At 23.7% G+C, this 23,479-nt stretch overlaps 3 protein-coding genes across 4 annotated transcripts; 2 read left to right on the forward strand and 1 right to left on the reverse strand.

The window, feature by feature from the left end:
* The first annotated feature begins 1,431 nt into the window (after positions 1-1,431).
* Positions 1,432-2,528, forward strand: LOC122712835 (putative ATP synthase subunit f, mitochondrial). The gene is made up of 4 exons (XM_043932773.1): positions 1,432-1,628; positions 1,706-1,804; positions 2,163-2,279; positions 2,363-2,528. The coding sequence occupies exons 1-4, from the start codon at positions 1,508-1,510 to the stop codon at positions 2,389-2,391; spliced, it is 366 nt and encodes a 121-aa protein (XP_043788708.1). The 5' UTR covers positions 1,432-1,507; the 3' UTR covers positions 2,392-2,528.
* A 747-nt stretch (positions 2,529-3,275) lies between these two features.
* LOC122715707 (TATA-binding protein-associated factor 172) lies at positions 3,276-11,465 on the forward strand. Of its 2 annotated transcripts, none has more exons than XM_043938092.1 (15): positions 3,276-3,414; positions 3,983-4,032; positions 4,267-4,514; positions 4,589-4,941; positions 5,011-5,356; positions 5,428-6,050; positions 6,137-6,912; positions 6,980-7,550; positions 7,635-7,929; positions 8,011-8,312; positions 8,379-8,692; positions 8,786-9,536; positions 9,652-9,930; positions 10,022-10,660; positions 11,034-11,465. In XM_043938092.1, the coding sequence occupies exons 2-15, from the start codon at positions 4,022-4,024 to the stop codon at positions 11,229-11,231; spliced, it is 5,706 nt and encodes a 1,901-aa protein (XP_043794027.1). In that variant the 5' UTR covers positions 3,276-3,414; positions 3,983-4,021; the 3' UTR covers positions 11,232-11,465. The 2 variants fall into 2 exon arrangements, with proteins under 2 accessions (XP_043794027.1, XP_043794037.1); XM_043938102.1 differs by having other exon boundaries at positions 4,592-4,941.
* Positions 11,466-11,501: 36 nt separating this feature from the next.
* LOC122715717 (alkyldihydroxyacetonephosphate synthase) lies at positions 11,502-23,400 on the reverse strand. The gene is made up of 6 exons (XM_043938115.1): positions 23,158-23,400; positions 22,520-22,609; positions 16,781-17,061; positions 13,556-13,844; positions 12,777-13,086; positions 11,502-12,568 (listed from the first exon to the last, which is right to left on the reverse strand). Exons 1-6 carry the CDS (start codon positions 23,244-23,246, stop codon positions 11,795-11,797), a joined length of 1,833 nt encoding a protein of 610 aa, XP_043794050.1. The 5' UTR covers positions 23,247-23,400; the 3' UTR covers positions 11,502-11,794.
* Positions 23,401-23,479: the final 79 nt, after the last annotated feature.

A 23,479-nucleotide genomic window follows, 5' to 3' on the forward strand; every position in this document is an offset into this window, starting at 1 on the left:
AAACTTATTCGAATAACTATACATATTTAAAAAATTGATAAATATTTTTATTATAACATTATTTATTTTAATGAGAAATTTTCTTCACAATTAAATGAAACAATTTTTTAAACGAGCAATTTTATTTTTATTTAAATATGTAACTTTTGAAACAAAAATACTAAAAATTTCAAAATAGCTATATTTACAAGACAAAATTAAAATTCGCTCTTGTTCGAATAAAAAAGTGTTTGGCATATATTTATGAATTAAAACAAATCTCTGAAGAAGCGACTTTTATAATTATATTTATTAAGTTTCATTGTCACTTTAACCTTGAAAAATGATTTCCATCACTTAAAAATTGATTTATTTTGGAAACTAACAAGAATATAAAACTTCATGACATAAATTCATTGAATGGAAAGTGAATATTAAAAAAAAAGTGATCGCAAATTTTCCAACTTTCTACTGAATTCAGGGAGAAAAGTAATCCTTATCCGAAAAATATAAAAATATAATAATATAAGAATATAATAAAATTAATGATCACTAGAGGCTAGTGATAGTAATAAGAAATAGAGAAATAAATTGATCAACAACGAGCACAAATATCAATTATCTTACATGTAATTACAGTCGTACATATGTACTTTAATTAAAAATTTAAAAATTCAATACGCTTAAATAGAAGTCGAAGATATATAAATATTATTTTTAGTATCTACATCTATGGCTTGAGAATTTATTAAATAAGAATTCAATAATTTAATAATTAATAATTTTTAATAATTAACAATACATTTTAAAAATTATTTTAAAATTAAAAAAGCATTGTAGAATTATATTCTATCTTTGTCAAGATTTTGATATCTACTGCAATATAAATTTTGCATGTAAAGGTAACTTATAAATTTAATATCAGATTTTAAAATTAATTAGCAAATGATAAAATATAATTTTCATTAAAAAATAATTTCTATGCATGTTAGTTATTTATTTTAATGAAAAAGTTACTGAATGTTTATTTTGAAATTAAATCATTATTATCTTAAATATGTATATGTGTATTTAATACTTATTCCATAAAATTTAAACTTTAAGTCATTTATAATATTAATATAAATAAAATCTTACAATAAAAATTTTAAATAAATTTGAAGTAAATAAAATTTTTAAAATTAGATATATGTATGAATAAAACCGTGCGTTTTCAAATTTAAAAATAAAAATTTTCTTGATCAATATTGAATAAAATTAATAACTAACATTATATTTATTATGTTATTATCACAATTCATTTTGCAAATAAATATATAATAAATTTAAGATTATTATGAATAATATCACTATTAAATTTTTATAAAATTACTAGCAAAAATATTATATAATAATTTAACTATATAGTTAGGGATTTTGTCTTTAAGTGATTGTATATTCTGTATCCGAAATAACCTATATGCGATATTACTTATTCATCGAAACGTTCGAAGTATAAGTACGTGTTAAATAATTTAGTCATTTTATAATGACGATTAAAGAAAATAAATTCACTGAATTAATCAAATTTAAATCCTGGGGTTGTTATCCCGAAGGATATAATCCTGCAGAACATGGCCCATATGATCCTTCTCGATACTACGGGAAACGTAAGATACAAATCATTTTCAACTATTTCTTTAATTGTAAATGAATTAAATATATTAATTATTATTTATTCTTATAGCTGATACACCATTTGGCGATGTCAAACTTGGTGAATTATCAGCATGGTTTAGTCGACGTGAAAAAGGATTAAGACAATTTGCAGCATTAATTTCTCGAGGTATAAAGTCATTTTATATATATATAGTTCACAAATTATATAATACTTATATTAAAATCTTCATTATTATATGTACATAATATTATCAAGAAAATTAATTTTAAATCAATTGAAATAATTTCTCTATATATTTTTATATATTCAAAGAAATATTTAAAATTAACTTACAAGATAACATTAATGATTAATATATAGATTTTTATAAAACTTTATATAATTCATTGAAATCAAACTATATAAAATTTCATAAAAATTTATGTATCAGTCATTAATATTTTCTTATGTTATAAAACCAAAATTTATTATTATAATATTGTTACAAATATTAAAATATATTCTAATTATAATAAAATTACAGCACATTGGCGTTGGCAATTAAAATATATACACCCCAGGAAAGCAAACATGGCTCCATTATATCAAGCTGCCGTTTTAGGTTCAATATTTGGTTATTGCGCAAATTATTTGCGTCTCAGTAAGTTTATATACAATCTTATAATTGATTATTAATTATAAAAATTAGCATATTAATATTATATTGTACATTTTCATTTTCAGGGGGACATAGAAATTACAAATATCATTAAATCATTATATATTATCAATGTTTTACATATAAAAATGTATTCAAAATGAAATACTATTGTAATGATTTAGTTAACAAAAGTAATGTCAACAATTTTAGACATCTATAATGTAAAATAAATATTATTCAAACATTTAATTATGTGTAATCATAGAATATAAAAAAATATTTAATATTTCATAATTTATTTTTTATTATTTTTTATATTTTTTATATTTCACTTAAAAAGAAAATTCTGTTATTTAAAATAATAAATATAAATTAAATAATATCAATATAGTGAATAAATCAATGTAATAATTAGAAAAAATAATGAATATCTTAAATTATTTGCATATATATATTCTTATTTTAATCTCTAATGTATATCGAAATTTCAAACTTAAATTTTAGTTTTATATTGAAAAGTGTATGAAAAATTGTTTATTATACTAGAAATTGTTCATATATTAGAATTTATAAAATGGTATAATTATATAATTTTAATTTTAAATATGTAAATATAAAATTTTTAAAACGATATATAAAAATGTAAAAAAGAATTCACCAAAAATCATGAATAATTAAATCAAATAGAAATATAAAATAAGAGAATAACAGGAAGCATACATATGCATTCTGATTTTATTATTAAAGAATGATAAAATAATTTTGAAAGTAGTGTTCCTAGAATGTATGTGTACGCGGCATAATTTCTTTCTACGCATAAAGCATGTGCAACTTAATGTGATCATTGCACGAAGAAAACGTTGATTGGTTCATCGATCTATAAGATGCAAATAATCCACCAATGAGAGTAAAATTGGGGGACAAAACTCAGGTTCCTCTGCAATATGGCTGTCAGTATAAATTTGATGCTTGTAACATGCGTTTCTCTCCGAAAAATTTGACAAGTAGTCTGTCTAGCTGTCGACTTTTTCGAAATATACAGCGTAATGTGATTTTCGGGGAATCAATACAGTGGGAAACGGCTATGCGGGTTAGCTGAAACCTAGCAATTAAATATATTGTATTTTAAAATCAGGTATGCTGTACGACTGTTCACTATTTATTTATATGTCCATATTGTGTTTTTTATAATATCTCAAAAAAATATCATGATATGGTTAATTTTCTTAATTAAAACTTATATCATTTTCCCCAATTTTTTCATTATATAGATCTCCAAACTTTGTATCGATTAAAAAACATTCTTGCAGATGTCATCTATCATTTTTTTCATTAATCAAACTGCAACAAACTTTCGCTCTTAAACTTGACAATCGATTTTTTTTATTTAGATCATTTTCTTCTTTTTATTAAATAAATAATAAATAATACATTGTTTATTTTGATATTTCATGTACTCCATTTTATTTTGCACAGCTGGTGCATTCCATATATTTTTAATTGAATTTTTGTAATATTTAACAATATTTTAAATATATGTATATATATATATATATATATATATATATATTTATTCCTTGTAAATATTAATATTATATATAATAATTTTTAATAATAATCTCTCATTTATATTTGTAAAAATTATTTATTGTAAAAATTATATATAAATATATATATATATTATTATCTTATTTTGATTTTAGGGATTTATAGCTGTTCATTGATCAACATTACTTATAAACATGACATCAAGGTAAAATACTGATAATTATTTATGTGAAATAAAATATATAAAGTAATATGAATGTTTATAATATTTACTATTGTTTAAAATAAAATATTTTATTATGATATAATAATGAATATAATTTAATAATTAAGAAATATTATTAGTAAGATTTATATATTTTTATAAAATAGATTATTATTTATAACTTTATATAATAATAAAAAGAATTTTATGACAATTATAATGCATTTCTATTAGGCTGGATAGGCTATTCATATTATTAGAAACAGGGACAAATGCAGTAACTAAAAGAGCTGCAGCACAACAGTTAGGAGAAGCACAAAGGTTACATCCTCATGATTTACATCATTTATTAGCAAGAGTTTGTACTCTACTAAAATCTCCACAATGGGATACTAGAGTTTCAGCTGCACAAGCTATACAAGCTATACTTGCTCAAGTCCCTGTTTGGGATCCATTACCTATTAAAAAAGAAACACATATAGGTAATTAATTTTATTTTTATTGTTATTTAAATTTGTTATATTTTATTTTTAATATTACAATTTTTAATTGGTAGAAGATGGTGGAATAAAAAAATCAAATAATAAGTTAAATTTGAAAGACTTTGATATGGAAAAGATTTTAGCACGTAGTTCACATCTTACTGGATCAGAAGGCAGTGAATATGATTTAATTGCTGTTGATGGAGAACAAATGCTACTTCCCAATCAAGAAGAAAAAATTGCTGCTAAGTTAGGTCTTCATCCACAATTAATAGGAGTTGATACATCAGAATTATTTACAGCTGAAGATCTTACTCCAATAGTATTACCACCTACCTCAAATATACAAACTAAAGTATCTCTGAGTGAAACATTAAAACAATCTGGTGGTCTTAGTAGACGTGAAATGAATAGAGCTAGACGTAAGGTAATATATAATCATTTCATTGAAATCTTATTATCAAAAATATGATTGTTTAAAATATTTATTAAATAGGCACGACAATCGGTTTCGAAACGTTCACGAGAATCGGATGACCATCGTAACAACGAAGATTATCATAATAATTCAAATGCTCAATCTCCCGTTAGTACGGGAGAATCGTTAAATAAAAAAATTAAATTAGAGGAAGTAATTTCATCAGAAATTGGCATTAATTATACACAGACTGAATCAACCAATGGAGTACCAGATAGTACTGGTTGTTGGCCAGATACTTTGATAGATTGGCCTTTAGAATCATTTACAGAAAATCTCTGTCAAGATTTATTTAGTCAAAAATGGGAAATAAGGCACGGCGCAGCAACTGCGTTACGAGAACTTATAAAACTTCATGGGAAAAGTATAAAAATATTAACAATTATAAATTACAATAAAAGAGTCAATAGAATAAAATTAATTAAAATTTAACAGGCGCAGGTAAATCAAGGGATCAAACTATAGAAGAAATGGCAGAAAGTCATTATCAGTGGCTTATTGATGCCGCTTTGCGATTATTATGTGTCTTAGGACTAGATAGATTTGGCGATTTTGTTTCTGATCAAGTAGTTGCACCTGTACGGGAAACGTGTGCCCAAGCACTAGGTTCTCTTTTATTATTAGTGCCAAATAAAAATGATAATGAAAATAAAAATGGAGGAATTATAGGAATACTTTCAGTTATGCTAAAACTTTTAGAACATGACGAATGGGAAGCTAGACATGGTGCATTACTTGCACTTAAATATTTGCTTGCTGTACGAGATGATCTATTAGATGACATTTTACCAAGAATATTTCCAGCTACTATGAAAGGTCTTTCTGATCCAGTTGATGATGTAGGTGCTGCTGCAGCAAGTGCACTCATACCAGTAGCATCTGCTTTACCACGTTTATTAAAACCATTAGAATTGGAAGCAATTGTAATTCGTCTTTGGGAACTTTTACGTGAACAAGATGATCTAGCAGCAGCATGTAATAGCTTTATGGGATTACTTGCTGCTATACTTTCATTACCTTCGGCACGTGCTTGTCTTACACCTCAACCATTATCACAAGTAAAAATCAGAATAATACAATTGCTATTTTTTATAATATTTAATTTTTATATTAATATAATATAGTTTTTATGAATATATTCTAGGTTTTACCACGACTCTGGCCATTTCTTAGTCATTCTAGTTCAAGTGTACGTAAAGCCACTCTACAAACATTACAAACATTAACCGGAGATGACGGTGCTCATAATGAAAATAAAAAAGAACGATGGGGTGAAGGAGGTGGACTTGTTTTGCAAGAAGCTCTTCGTCATGTTTTTCAACGCGTGCTGATAGAACATGTAATTGCCATACAAGATGTAGCTGAACGTGTTTGGGAAAATCTAGTCGTACAAAGTGATCTCGAACTTTTATTGCATGCTGCGTGTCCTCTTGTCAGCACTTGGCTCTGTCTTGCTATGCAACCGGAACACGTGCCATTTAATCCGAACTTACTAATGATAATAAGTTCTAGTAAAACAGCTAAAAGTAACCAAGTTATTGGTATTTGCGATGGACAATCAGATGTTACTAATAATGGAGGAAATAATAATGTCGGCACAAATGTAAAATCCATATCTGAATTAAAAGTTTATATTGGTGGAATTGAAACTGTAGCTCAAAATATAAGAAAATCAAATGTAATTCAGGCTCGTTGTAGAGCTGCACGAATGTTAGGATTGTTATCGCATTATGTAGTACAACCCGCACCAGGTGTTATTTACACACCAGATGTACCTAGTCCTTCACTTTGTTATGCTAAAGTATTACTGGCACATCTTAATTCGCGCTCGGCATTGCAACGCACTGTTGCAGGTTTAACGATGTCACATTGGGCGACTGTAAATAACATGAAACCTCCTACAATACCAGATATTCTAAGGTATAAAAATAAATCTTCCTATATTACCTTTAGTTAATGTAATATAATAATAATATGTTTTCAAAAGGAAGAGACTATTGGAGTGTTTGAACGAATGCGTATACTATGATGAGATTGCCACATCTTTTACTCGTCTACTACACGACAGTCGTGATTACATTGCTACTCTCAAACATTATAAATTGCCTGTTCCTATCGAAATAGATGCATCAGGAGTAATGACTCTCGATCAAATTGCAAATCTTGCTGGAAAGCCAATTTCAGAACTTTGTGCCATGGGCAATGTGACAAGCTCCGGAGGATCGAGCGGAAATATTAGCGGCTCTTCTAGTACGATTAAGTTGAAACCAAAGTTGATCGAAAGTTTAGAAGATAGACGAAAAGCATTAGAAATAGGTGCTGCCGATACAGCAGCCCAGCAACTTTCGTATAATGTTATGTCAATGGCGGCACTCGCTGGTGCTGCTACGATGTTACATTGTCTTCCTCCGTCCCCACAACCTTTGAATCCATTGGTAAAACCATTAATGGAATCTATCAAACGTGAAGAAAACGAAGAGTTACAAAAGTTAGCTGCAAAGCATTTGTCATATCTAGTTGATCTTTGTGTAGATAGAAAACCTTCTCCTAATGCAAAGGTATAATCACAAAACAACTGAAATGATTAATATAAATAGCTACTATGTTCTTTTAGAATAATTTAGTATAACTTTATATCGTAGATATCGACCAATTTATGTACATTCCTATGTTCGGATATTGAATTTACACCTCGTGTGAATTGTAATGCAGACTCAGATCTATTTGATGGAATTCTTACTTTAAGCAATAGACAAAAACATGCTGAAAGAATAGCTTATAATCGAGGCGCCAATAGTGGACTTGGTGGAAGCAGAGGACCTGGTCGACCACCAACAACTGAAATTCCTTTAGAAGAATTACTTGCTTGTGAGGAACCTGAAGCTAAAGCTGCTAGAACTCGTCGTCGTGGAGCTACTTTAGCACTTACTGCTATAGGTTTGCAATAAAAAATTCTAATAAATGTAATATTAAGAAATTATACAAATTTATAATTCATTTATCTTTTTATTTTTATAGCTACGCTATTTGGTTCACAATTACCTACACGTTTACCACATCTTTGGGAATTAATTTTACCGAACATATTACGTGAAGAGGATAAAATCATTAGTCGTGAAAATACTCAAGAAGAAGTAAATCAATTAATTTTTGGTTTACAAGTTTTAGAAATTATGGCTCCCAGTCTTGATAAAGCTTTACTGCCTCCCGCTCTAGAATGTCTTTCATGTTTGTGTCAATTATTGGCTCATCCTTATAAAGCTGTTAGACATATGGCATCAAGATGTATTGCTGTATTAGCTACATTAGATACTGAAAAGGTATTATTTTTATTTAATATTTTGTTAATTCTTGATTGTTATCATTATATTAAAATTTTATTTCAGATAATGATTCATGTTACGCGTCGAATAATACCACTTCTAGAAGCAACCGGTGGAGAAAAAATATATTCAACAACTGTAGTAGCACCGAGTGAAGTAGATACAGTAAGACAGGGTGGAGCTGAAGCATTAACGTGCCTTGTCGAAAATTTAGGTGTTAATATTGTTCCATATGCTGTACTCTTTATGGTTCCTTTACTTGGTCGTATGAGTGATCAAAATCAGGCTGTAAGATTAGCTTGTAGTGCTACATTTGCAACACTTGTACAATTATTACCTCTTGATCCTGGTGCAATTGCAGATCCACCAGATTTAGTGTAAGTTTAAATTTTATTAGTGAAAGAAAGAGAATAAACATAAACTTAATATTCAATAAAAATTATATATTATGCATTTGTAAAATTTTTTAGAGAAAAGAAAGCACAAGAGCGACGATTCTTAGAACAACTTTTAAATCCACGTAGTATTCCAGATACCGAATTACCGATTTTAGTAGCTGCCGAATTACGTTCTTATCAGAGACAAGGCTTAAATTGGCTAAATTTTTTAAATCGTTATCAACTTCATGGAGTTTTATGTGATGATATGGGTCTTGGAAAAACATTACAAACTCTTTGTATATTAGCCTTAGATCATCATCGCAATCCTCATGCTCCACCAAGTCTAGTAGTTTGTCCACCAACTCTAACTGGTCATTGGGTATATGAAGCAGAAAAGTTTTTCGAAACTAAAGATCTTTCGGTATTACAATATGCTGGCACACCACCCGAACGTGAAAAATTACGTCCAAGAGTTACTTATCATAGACTTGTTGTCGCCAGTTATGATATAGTACGTAAAGATATCGATTACTTTGAAACTCGTCAATGGAATTATTGTGTACTTGACGAAGGTCATGTTATTAAAAATGGAAAAACAAAAAGTGCAAAGGCAACTAAACGATTGCATGCAAATCATAGACTTATACTCTCGGGAACACCAGTACAAAATGACGTTCTTGAACTATGGTCCTTATTCGACTTCTTAATGCCAGGTTTTCTAGGCACTGAAAAACAATTTGCGGCAAAGTACTCACGTCCTATTCTAGCTTGTAGAGAACCAAAAGCTGGTCCAAAAGAACAAGAGGCTGGAGCTCTTGCTATGGAAGCACTTCATAGACAAGTAATTCTTTTTTTTATCTACATTATATTTTCTTTTTTATTATAATAAATATATTTATTATTTACATTTACATTCACATTACATAAATAAATTCTTATAATTTTATATTATACAGGTTTTGCCATTTTTACTTAGACGAAATAAAGAAGATGTTCTTCAAGATTTACCACCCAAAATTACACAAGATTACTATTGCGATTTATCATCATTACAACGTATGTTATATGAAGATTTTCGTACTCGACATTCTGCTGCTTTGTTATCTTCTACATCATGTAGTTCGACGGGAAATGATTCACATGGTGGCCACGTTTTTGAAGCTTTACGATATCTACGTAATGTTTGCAATCATCCTAAATTAGTCTTGAATCAACGACATCCATTATATACAACAGTTAGTATAAATCTATATCTATTATATTTAGATTTACTTATTTATTTATTATATGTTTTATTTACTTATTTACCTGATAATTCGTTTTTAGATATGTAATACATTGAAGCAACAAAAGAGTACTTTAGCAGAAATAGAACATGGAGCTAAATTACCTGCATTAAAACAATTATTATTAGATTGTGGCATAGGACAACCCCAACAACAACAAAGTCGCAATTCTGTATCTGCTGGTGGTACTCCAGATAATCAACCACCACAACAGCAACAATTAGTGAGCCAACATCGAGCTCTTATTTTTTGTCAATTAAAAGCGATGTTAGATATTGTAGAAAAAGATCTTCTTCGTATACATCTTCCAACGGTTACGTACCTTCGTCTCGATGGAAGTGTACCAGCGGCACAAAGGCATTCCGTAGTAGCACGTTTCAACGCTGATCCATCTATAGATGTGCTTTTGTTAACAACTCAAGTTGGTGGTCTCGGATTAAATTTAACTGGTGCAGATACCGTTATATTTGTTGAGCATGATTGGAATCCCATGAAAGATCTCCAAGCTATGGATCGAGCACATCGAATTGGACAAAAAAAAGTAGTAAATGTATATAGATTAATTACAAGATCAACAGTAGAGGAAAAGATTATGGGATTACAGAAATTCAAACTTCTTACTGCAAATACTGTAATTTCAACAGAAAACGCGTCTTTGGAAACAATGGCAACTGATCAGGTAACATATATAAATCATTATATTATTATCAACATATATAAATCATTATATTAAATTATATAATTATAGCTATTATAATAATAAAAATTTTTTAATAAATTTTTTATCTTTTAATAAAAATTTATTAAATATAATTTCTCAATATTATTTTTACATTTTTTAAGTTTCAAAGAGATATTATATTAAATTTATTTTAATTATGTATTAAAAATAAAGTATCTTTAATAAATTTAGTAATCTTTAAATAATTATTTAAATATTGAAAATGAGATAACAATATTAAATATATTTTATAAGATTTCCGAAATATTCTATGATAAAATTGACAAAATTTTCAGTTTATAATAAAATTCATTTAATAATATATTTTTAGCTACTAGACTTATTTTCATTGGATGATAAAGGAAAAAAACAAGAAGCAAAAGATGATGATGTACCCAAAATTACTGGAGTTCCAGGCATTAGTCGTTCTGTCCTAGAAATTCTTCCTGAATTATGGGAACAACAACAGTATGATGATGAATATGATTTTGACTCTTTTCTGTCTACTTTAAAGGCTGATAACCTGTGAGCTTATGATTTTATACATCAGTATCATCAATGACATAATAATGTAATAACATATTAATACATATTTAAAATTTTATCATTTTGAAAATGAACATATGTAAATCAGACCTGATAGCAAAACAATGATTCTATTAATTTTGTAGACTGAAAATAACAAATATTCAATGAATGTATAAAAATATAAGATTTAAATTAGTTATAGATATATATATATGTATATCTATATATCTATCTANTAAATAAGTTGGATGATATTGATTAAGTACTAGAAATAAGTAAGTTTTGTTTATTTATAATAACTTATAAAAATGTCGATACAATTACAATTCCGTATTTGTACCAAACAACACGAGTCACATTTATTTATATTATACTAGTCTCTTTTATCACTGTTACTTTATACCACCACACATAACAACGATAAAAATGGCAATATCAATTGTTTTTTTCTTCCTCCTGTTCTTATTTTAAATTTTTCTGAATAGAAACCATTCTTCTGAATAAAATGATTTCTGATACAGTAAGTCCCAAGCTATCACAATGTATGTTTCAATGTTATTCACTTCATAATTTTGATACACAATGTGAATCTAAATTTCCAGCAGCAAATATATTGTGAGGATCCAAATGTGCTTTGGCTGCACGATAAAGAGATACTCCCATTTTTCCTACTGCTTCTGAATAGAAATAAGAACGTAATTTTCCTACACCATGATGATGCGATAAAGAACCACCACTTGCAAGAATTTCTTCACGTGCAATGTGTTCAATAGTTTCATATGTTTCTACTGGATTCGAAATATTTTTATAATTAAAAGCCATATAAAAGTATACACAACAACCAGCGTCATAAGTCTGTGTAACACGACAAGATATAAGATAATAATCGATTCCACGCGAATAACATTCTCTTATCACTCGTGATTTCACATTTCTACACAATGATAATGTACGACTCCATGAAACAGATGTTTCAAATGATTCAGCCACAATGTAGAAATCAAGACCAAGATCTCGAATATATGCTATAACAAATGTTAAAATATAACCTCGTTCACCATTTGTTTCTCCTGCTGGAATACCATTGTGTTGCTTTGCGATATTATAAATTTGTTGTTCTTGTGCTGCCACCTCAGCAACTGTGTCACCTTCGAACAATAAAGTAGCGACGCATATTTGGTCCCATTTAAAATGTTTTATCCTAGTGATATAAACTTCTTTTAATCCTTGTAGAATTAAACCAGCCCAATTAGATTCAGGTCGCAACATTTGACCGAATTGGAATTGTTCATTGTCCATCAATCGTATACTAGCAGGTTGACATCGTGCCTTAGCTACCTGATTCATAAAAATGTAAAATGATAAACTTTATGAGAAATAAAGTTAAATAGTTTTAAAATATTAAATGTTTATAATAATTAAATTTTTTAATTTTTTAATTAAGTATTTTTATTAAACTTTTGAAAAAATAATCACAATAGAATTATTAAAAACATATTATTACATGTTAAATATTATAATAAATAAATATTAAATAAGCATTTACCTGACGCAACGCTGATACACCGGCTTGAAAATGTGGAAAAACTATGCTACCATATTTGATTACTTTTGGCAATGATCTGACTTTTATCACCACTTCTGTAATGATGCCCAAAGTTCCTTCACTACCAAGGATCATATGGTCAAAATCAGGACCACAAGAAGCTCTTGGTACTAATATACCTCTTTCTAATGTTATTTCTGGATCTTCCGTTCTACCAGTGACCATTCGTACTCGTACAACTAGGTCTTCAATATTCCCATATCGATTCTTTTTCATGCCACTTGCCCTCGTCGCAACCCATCCACCTAAACTGTTCTTTCAAAAAATATAATCGATCATATGGCTAATATCTTTGTAATTGCATAAATAATATATAATATTTGACTATTATATATATACCTATACCTATGTATATATGTATGTATGTATGTATAGGATGAAATTAATGAAATACTAATCATTTTCGAAACTGTAAGGTAATTTTTAATTTTTTTCAGTGAAAATAAAATTGCGAAGTATTTTTATCTATTTCTAAAGAGAATATTATTTGTTTTTATCATTTGATAATTTTATAATATTATAAAACTATCAAATGATTAATTTAATAATATCATCGAGACCTTCATTTATTCGCACCTTTTTATTTCACGTAACTAAATATGACAAAAATAATAAACTTATTTTTTAATATTTATTAAAATTTTGATTTATTTTTCACATAAAAATGAAAGAAAGAAGAAAAATAAAATTTTTTTTCATTATAATAGAATATCGCATACCTAGAAAATTCGTAGGAATCAGGTTCGTGACCAGAAGTTAGACCGTGTAATCGAAGTTGTTTCTCAAGGTCTTGACCGATAATACCAGCTTCACAACAGGCAATTAAATTTTCCCTGTCTATCCATAATATGCTATTCATTTGTGATGTATCCAGCGATATTATTGTTCGTCGTTCATTTGCCGGACAAGAGGAAGCACCGCTTACGCTTGTTCCACCGCCAAATGGAATACAGACCAATCCGTATTGAGCACACAATTTAATTATTTTTACGACGTCATCATGACATTCTAGAAATACAAACATATATATATAAATTTTCAAATATTTAAATAATTTTTTATCGTGAATTAGTAGAATATATATATTTGTAATTATATATAATGCAAATGATAGCATTAGAAATTATTCAAATAATAAAAATTCATTATAATTCATTGAATAAATTTACAAAAAAAAAATTCATATTGAAAAAACATAAAAATAAAGAAATTGAAAAATACATAATAATTAATTACTTCTAGTTACGTGAAAAAATAATTTTTTGCAAATAATAAATGAAATTTATATTTTTATATAATATATATAAAATAATGTAACAAACATACTACTTTAATTAATTTTTTAATTTAATTTTTAATTTTTTTTTGTAAACGTATTAGATTATTATTTCTAAGATATATTATTCTAATTTGCTTTTTACGATGATTATAAATAAATATTTATTTTTCACGCAAAAAAAATTTCTACTTAAAGAAAAAATAATTAAATTATAATATAATATAATATANTATAATATAATATAATATATATACATATATATAATATAATAATTAAATATAATAAGTAATTATATTCTTTTAAATTAGATATAATATATATATTTAAATAATTAAATATTTGTATATAAATAAGTTTGATTAAAATGACATTTGATTGAAAATAGGAAATTAATTTAAATATTGAATATGTATGGTATATATAAATTATGCGTATAAATTAAAATTTATATATCCTTTATAAGAATATATATTTATATGTAAATAAATATTATTTAATGTTAAATATTTAAAATATTTAAGACAAAATATAAATTATAATCGTTTCAATTAATATTATTATAAAATATAAAATAACAACAAAGAAATATCATAAAATATTTTTATATATATAAAAAGATATCAATTTCAAAATTTTTTAAAATACCTTTGATTATTTCAAATAATAAATAATAATGTTATGTATAAAAGTGTAAAAAAAAAACATAATATAACATATAAACATATATATATAAATGTATAAATAATATATAATATAATAATATATAATATATATATATAAATAAATATAATATATAAGTAATATATAAATAGTAATGTTATAAAAAGTGTAAACAAAAAACATAATAAAAAACAAAAAAATAATAATAACAATGGTTTTTTTTATAGCGTAGAAATAATTTACGTAGTAAAAATCAATTTTATTTATTTAAATGAAATAACTATGTTTTTACAATTTTTATAGGATAGTAAATCTCGAATATAAAAATATTAAAGTATATCCTAAAATTTGTTGTTTTATTTAACATTTTTCTTAATCTTATGAATTTCATTATAAAACATATTCAAAATAAATACATATTCAAAATATGCATCAATGAAATATATCAATTTTTATTGAATTTTTGTTTTATCATATTAGAATCTATTTCATCAATACTTCAATAGATTAAAATAGAAGAAATAATTAAGCAAATATTAGATATAAAACATTTTTTAATTTATTAGAAAAGTTTTTAAATTTTTGTATTTTCTTCAAAATTAATTTCAATTATGATGTATTTTTAATAAAGTTTTTTACTTTTATTATACAATATTTTCAAATTAAAAAATTATAATTAATTTTATATTTTTTGAATAATTCTATTATTTATTCAACAATATTGTAATTATTTAAATTTAATATATCTAAAAAAAATTTGAAAATTATTTTTATATTGATTCGCTTAAACATTATTAGATGCGAATGATTGTGTTAAGTTGTGTGCATCTATGAATACTTATTACTAAGACATTGATTTTTTCAACGGCACAATAACATCCTTTAGACGTGCAATTGTGGCTTCTTTTCACACCGAATATTAAGTATATATTGTATGTAATTTTTTTTTCTCTTTTTATTTTTTTATTTCGATGTTTTTGTATATAAATCAATTAAAACTAGAATTTTATATAAAAATAATTAGTATATATAAAATATAATATTTTGTTTTTTTCTTGTTAACTTTTACTAGTCTAAATCATTCATTAATAATTAATAATTAATAAAAATAATAAATTTTTTATTATTTTAAATAAAATATAATTTTCTAATTCAATAAAAAGAAATTTTATATAAGATAACAAAAATATAATTTTATATAAAAATAATGTAAATACGTATAATGTATAATAATTAAAAAAATATATTTGAAACGAAAGATTATAAAAACGTTCATTATATTATTTCTATTTAATATTATTTATTTTAAATTATCAATTCACATTATAAGTAGAAATGTATATCATATGTATATCATTGGCTATTATAAAGTAAGTAATATAAGTCAAGGTTTGAGAAATCTAGTTTCTAGATATTTAAATAATGATATTGTAAATAACTATAGATATTAAAATATGTATCTGATATGTATTTTTGGAAATTTAAATGAATAACTTTTTAAATCGAATTTAAAAAATTATAAGAATAAGTTTTTTTCACAAAAATTTATTAGCACATATATTTACAATTCTAAAAATAAAAAAAATGATATATATGTATAAATTAAAAAGTTATAACAATTATAACAACAATATAAAATAATAATGGATTTTTTGTTCAATATAGAAGAGAAGAATAAAAGTATACAAGAAGTATACAAGAATAGAAGAGAAGTATACCACTAAGATGGAAATACACTAAGAGTAGAACATAGGCTTACAGTCTATATTATAAATTCTATTTCAAAATATTGAAATAACATTGCTTGAATTCCATCTGTGGAAAATTGAATTATTAATTTTTTATCGATTTTTTTTAGTTTCACGAAATTTTTTCTTTGCATTCGCTACTGACACGTATTAATTTGTCTTTTCTTATTTCCCATTGTATTTAAAAATATAAAAGAATCACTTCAAAATGATAAGATAAACAACTGAATAAAAAAAATTAATTATAAATTACTCACTCGGCCAAAGTACAACATCCGGTATTCGATCAAGCGATCCATGCTTGAGAAGATATATTTCTCGAAGTGTGTGCCCATGCGCTCTAATCAATCGATCGATACCTTTTAAGGAATATTCAATTTTTAGTTCTTGAATTGCTTCCAATTGTTCCGTTGAAATGTTCGATTCTGGTAGATTTGTTGGTATAGATTGTGACTCCCGTTTCTCGGATAAATCTATACCAAATGTAGTTTGTACCCATTTTGTGAAATATGGAAGTTTCGTGTTACCAATGGGATATCTGTAAATATTCTATTTGTTACTGATAATAAAACTGGAATATTTAACAATAATAAAATTTTTAAAAGATTTAATCTAATAATTATAAAGAAATTTTATTTTTTTATTTTTTTATTTTTTATTTTTTTATTTTTTTATTTTATATTTTTTTATTTTTTAAATTTTAATTATTTTTTTCATTTAATTTTGATTTAATCAAGCAATAATAATTTTATGAAGATATTTACGAATGTAAATTTTAAAAAATAGAAAATTTTTATTATATTAAAATGTTATGCATGGATTTGTTTAAGTATATCTTATCAAACTTATTTTTCATAAATCTAATATTTTCATAATTATCAGTCAATTATTACATTTACAATTATATTACAATTACTGAAAAGATATTGATTATAATGCCTTTCCAGTTTTTTAATTCTAACACTAAGTTTTTTCTATTTTCAGACTTTAATTTCTTTAATTTTTTATATATTTTTTGCTAAAAAATTATTAATTCTTTCACTCATTAAAAATATTAATATTAACATACATTAACATCATTATTTTTTTATGTCAAAATAATACAAAATTAAAAGAAGAAATAAAACGAACAATTTTAAATTAAGATTATTGATAAGCATCCGTAATTAAAAAAAAATAAGATGAATTTTTTAACGTATGCATATATTATATATCATGGCAATAAATTAATTGATAATTGTTATATCATAGTTATATTAGTATCAAAAAAATGGACTTATCTTTTTTTTTAACATAACATTATACTTTATCATTTTGCATTACATCATAACATTACATTCTATTACTGTATTATTTCATAATTTGCATACAAGCGATCACAGTTGTCTAAGAGCAAAATAAATAGCTATGAAACTAGTAAAATGGGAACTTAAAATTTTAGACTCTATTAGATCAAACTATATTGTCTGTTGCCTTGCTGCATGCTGCACAGTACTGATGTATGTAATTCTATGATAAACATTAAAAAGAAAAATATAATGTTATTATTCCAACAGCAATAAAGAATAAGTTTTGGTAATTAATAAGAAATTAAAGTCACTCAAGATTTTCACGGCTAAAAAGGGACTTCTGGAATTGGTATACCAACATTTATCCATATGCCCGAAAGTATTACAAATTTTAACAAAAGTATCAATATATCGATCATTTTTTGTAATTTGACTCTTTTTTACAATTATTTTCTACATCTTATTTTTTTGACATTTGTGTAATCTCGATTTTAATAAAATAATAAAAAAAAAATAAAATAATAAAATAAAAATAAAAAATTAATAATAAAAAAATCTAATATTACTCTTTTAATTATTAATTGTAAAATATAGCAATTAAATAAAATATATAGTAATTATATTAAATTAAATATATATTAAAATATGACTCTATATATTCGAATACAACAAGATATTTTTAATAATTTGAATATATTCTTAATAATAATAAATACAATAATATATGATGTAAAAAGTACTCATGAAAATTTTTTATTTTAATATTATTTTAAATAAAATCTATATCTATATATATTTATATATAAATATCTATAAATATATTTACATACACATGGATTATTAAAATTACATTTACAATTTAAATTATAAGAAAAAATTATTTTTTTATTATCATTTTGTTTTAGAAATTTTTGTCTTGAATATGTAGAACAAAGTACAATGTTCAATGTAAAACAAAGAATAAAATACAATTCAAAAAAAAAATATTGAAAAATTATTTTAGACTTTGCTTGTTCTATGTTTGTTTTAAGCTTGTTAGAATCAATTTACTGAATAAAAAATGGCAGGTACATATATTTAATCACATTTTTAAGATCAAAGCAAATAAAACTGAAGAAAATAGAATTTCTTGAATAATATGATATAATATAGCATATATATAATTTATATATGTATGTATATTATATATATATTAAATGTATGAAACTTAGGTTAGATTAGGTTAATATATATAATATATACATAATGTATACATATTTATATTATTATTAATAGTAGTACATTATATACATGTCTATTCGAAGGAATGTTTTATTGATATAATACATACAGTATAATCTTTTAACAATTCGAAATATTGATTGAACTCACATGAATAATTTTTCACATTATATATAAATCAATATTGAATAAAATAAATTAAAATAAAATATAAATGTAAACATAATTTTTTCTAAAAAATTGTTTTCAATAATTAATATAATAGAATATGTGATATTATTATTCATCGCTATCGATACCACTATATTCTGAAATGTCATACCGATATTTTTTTATTTGAGGACACCGAATGAACAAAAGGCGGTATCATGATTGAGAATATCGAGTGGATATTATATTTGATGTTGACTGACTGTTGACTTTGTAGCGTAAATGAGATGATATGGTATAAGTGAAGAACATCGTGTAGATGTATCCGATTTCTAGAAATATATGCATTGAATGAAAGATATAAAGAAATAGATGTTCTTTTAAAAAGATAAATAATAGAATAAATATAAGAGATAGAGTTTTAGACAGAATGTATAACAATATATTAATACATAGTAATATATTCTTTGTATGCGTATAATATAGAATATATCTTTATATAAAGTATAATTATAATATTAAAAAAAAAATAAAATAAAAATTTATAGCAAAAAAAAAAAAAATAAAATAAAATAAAATAAAAAGAAAATAAATACAAAAAAATCTCATAATTATATATAGCGATGAATAAACAATTAATTGCAATGTAGATAAAAATATTACAATAAATATCAAATTCAAATAAAAATATATTTATAATTTATTCATTGTTCATAATAGTTATGTTAATAAAATGAATTTTTAATAAATAAATAAATTTTTTTGAAAATTTAAGAATATCAAAATGTAAGTAAATTTATATATAATTAAAAAAAGCCATTCCTAACAAATAAATAAATTTCTGCAAATTTTATTAAAATTTTACATATATCAAGCTGATGAAAAATTGGTACAGTTGGATTACATATTATTATAAACCAGTTTTTCTACTAATAATTTAAAAAAATTTTATAAGTCATTAGAAGAACTAGTAATAATATGGTACAAAATGAAGCTAAAACATTATACGAATGAGATAAATATTTAAATAATGAAGTTTTAGTGTATTTCGATAGAGCTATAATCGATATGTATTGTTAATTCAATAATTTTTCTGTAAATTTTAAATGCACTTTTTTACATCATTTTTTATACAATTATTTAAAAACAATACCTATTATGATTATAAATTATTTATTGTTTTAATTATATTATAAATTATAAACGATAACGCATATAGATTTTAATTATATAATATTTTATTTATTTAACTAATTCTATCAATTCAATACATATTTATATATTTATGGGAAATTTAATGACTTGCACATATGACAAAAGTTAATATAGCAAAAATTTCAGATATATCAGTATTATAAAAATTCTTATTTTATTTGATGTAATCAATAAAAAATTAGCTTTAGGAAATGGCTTAAGGATATATTATGATAATTATGATATAGATAAATATATATAAATATATATTAGATTCTATTAATGAAAAATATGAATAATAAAAATTTTTTTTATATCAATAATTTATTTATTACTATTATTATTTATTATAAAATCAATAAATTAATTCTAATGAATAGTAATAATCAATTGTATATCAGTAAACATATATTTTTCAAATGTAATAGATAATTTAAATCTTTTAATGAATTTGATTTATTATTTCAATTTTTAAAAACATCTAAAAAGATTTTAAGAATTTAAAATGTTTATTAAAATTTTTAATTTAATTTAAAAATGATCATTAAATGAAATATTTAAAATTTTTTTTCAATAGAAAAAAAAAATCGTCTCGAAATATTTAATAATGGAATTTTCCCTCAATCTAGACTTATTTACAAAAAGTTAAGGAATAATAACAAGATTAATTAAACATAAAAACGCTGAAAATTAATTTTGGCACAAAACTCAATATTAAGTGCTTTAGCAAATGTTTTAATATTCAGTTATATTCTTAAGTAAATTAAAATAGTTCATTTAAATTTATAATAATAATTGTAATGTATTATTTTTAATTACATATTAATTGAATTTTATTTATCTTAATCGGTTTATAACTTAATTTTTATTTTTAAATTATAATTATATATTTAACTATAACTTACATTTATTTAAATAATATGAATTCTTGTAAAAAATTACAAAATCATTACATTTTAATAAACAGATTAAATTACTAAAAGAATTAAATTATTTTAAAAAGGAAAAAAAAACGAATTTAATAAATGATAAATATTTTATAATTAGATAATCGAAAAAATATTTGTTATATACATTATATATATTATATATTATATTTATATAATTATAATTATTATTATTATATTATTATTAATTATACTAATTATATTATTATTATATAATTATAATAATATAATATAATATATATATATATATATTATTATAATAATTAAATTAAAAGAAAAAAATAATATTTTATATAATAATATTTTATAAAATAATATTTTATATAAAATAATATTTTTATTTATTTTTGAGTATAGTTTTTTCAATTTATGTAATATTTAATATTAATACAAGTATTATTTAAATTTATATATGAAAATATGAAGTTATGTTTTAATATTAAATTAGAGAGAAAATAGAAATAAATAATATATAATTTACATAAATGTTATTTGATATGCAATAAAAATCTGTAAATATGAATCTGCAAATAGTAGTTGGACTTTAATCTGTCTTTAACTGATGGGAAATTATAAGAAAATTAAATGTGTTATATACTTTTTTATGTTTTTATATTATTATAGATATATATTTCCAATTTTATATGCATTCTTTAAATTTCTTATTAATAAAATTAATAATAAAAAAAAAGTAAAAATTTATTTTTTAATTAATTATTAAAATCATATATGAATAATATATATACATAAATGAAAAAAATATAAAATCTGAAAATATAATAAACTTAATATGATAATGATAATATCAATATCAATGTAAATATAATAAGTAAAAAAATATTAATATCAATGTAAGAAACAATATCAACTTTCATTTTTTAAAAAAATTTATAATAAAAAAAATAATTTAATTTTAATATGATAATAGATAAAATATATGTATATAGAAAAACAATTATATTATTTTTTTTCAATTTTGTATATCATTAATGTTTTTTATATTATATAATTTCTTTTTTAATTATAATGAAATATCCATATTTTAAATAAATAAATTTATTTAAAATTTATTTATTTTTTCATAATATAAAATATTTAATCAAAATATAGATATATAAAACATTTATCATATATTAATATTAAAATCTAAATTATATCGATCAAAGATAAATGAATAAATATTTATAAAACTTACCTATTACCAGTAAATTCAATAATATTATTTTCGGTCACACGAAATTCGGAATCCTTATATCCCCATCCATTCCATTTCAGTATTTTTTGTCTTTAAAAATTCAAAACAATATGATTATTTAATATATATTTTTATTTAGAATTAAATTATTTAAAAAAAAATAAAGAATTTGAGAAGAAAGATTTGTAACACCCTTGGCGCGCGCGTTTTTTGCACCACGTGACTGATCGAGCAACCAATCGGTAGAAACAACATTAGTCTCTAGATAGCAAGTACCCGGTAAATAGATTTTGTTGGAAAAATACTATTTAATAACAAAAATAATAAAAGAAGTTAACCATTCCGACATTTTCGTCATTTGTTGCAAAAATAAATTATGATATTTGAGCATGAAATCATAATTGTCATCGAATGACAAATTTTATCGATCGATTTCTTTTACTTTCATGCTCGAATACGAAGGGTGCTTTATATTCGCAACATCTGTCGATGAGTCATCTAATACTCAAGGCGTGGCAGTAACTAATTTATCAAGATTGTAGCTCTTGTGTGATAATTTATTGCAAAATTGTTTCTAGAGCGCACACCGGAATTTATATGAACTGACACAAACTAGAAATTGCCGGTACAAAACTGACCTTTCTTTTGGAACAATACTCTCGAAACGGATGGGTCCATTTAAATTCTTCACATTGTCGTTTGTTTCATTTTTCTGATTAGTCGTCATATCTTATTGACTGCACCACGAAGGGCCTAACCTTTCGATCCGCACGACACGACCAGAAAACCGTAGATGCTTGAGCGCGCGCTCTTCGCGGCACTGTGTTAAGTATTGACACGCGCACCGGCAAACCAAATTTAAATCAATAGAGCCCCCGCCCTGTGACTACCCACCTACCGACTGATCTCGTGAAAAGAACCAATCACTTACACTCGATGCATTCTCAGTGTAAATAACGA

Source organism: Apis laboriosa, unplaced genomic scaffold, assembly GCF_014066325.1.
Source record: "Apis laboriosa isolate Shangri-la unplaced genomic scaffold, ASM1406632v1 scaffold112_cov148, whole genome shotgun sequence".
NCBI classification, from domain to species: domain Eukaryota; kingdom Metazoa; phylum Arthropoda; class Insecta; order Hymenoptera; family Apidae; genus Apis; species Apis laboriosa.

Excerpts from the sequence above, each read along its gene's own strand:
- LOC122715707 (XM_043938092.1), top strand. Across the intron at positions 7,551-7,634 it reads AACCTTCTCCTAATGCAAAG|ATATCGACCAATTTATGTAC; the intron begins GTATAATCACAA and ends TTTATATCGTAG. Across the intron at positions 8,693-8,785 it reads GCAGATCCACCAGATTTAGT|AGAAAAGAAAGCACAAGAGC; the intron begins GTAAGTTTAAAT and ends AAAATTTTTTAG.
- LOC122715717 (XM_043938115.1), bottom strand. The coding sequence starts at position 23,246 with ATGACGACTAATCAGAAAAATGAAACAAACGACAATGTGAAGAATTTA. Across the intron at positions 13,845-16,780 it reads GGATGTTGTACTTTGGCCGA|AATGTCATGATGACGTCGTA; the intron begins GTGAGTAATTTA and ends TTGTATTTCTAG. Across the intron at positions 13,087-13,555 it reads GATTCCTACGAATTTTCTAG|TTTAGGTGGATGGGTTGCGA; the intron begins GTATGCGATATT and ends TTGAAAGAACAG.
- LOC122712835 (XM_043932773.1), top strand. The coding sequence starts at position 1,508 with ATGACGATTAAAGAAAATAAATTCACTGAATTAATCAAATTTAAATCC. Across the intron at positions 1,805-2,162 it reads TGCAGCATTAATTTCTCGAG|CACATTGGCGTTGGCAATTA; the intron begins GTATAAAGTCAT and ends ATAAAATTACAG. Across the intron at positions 2,280-2,362 it reads CGCAAATTATTTGCGTCTCA|GGGGACATAGAAATTACAAA; the intron begins GTAAGTTTATAT and ends TTTCATTTTCAG.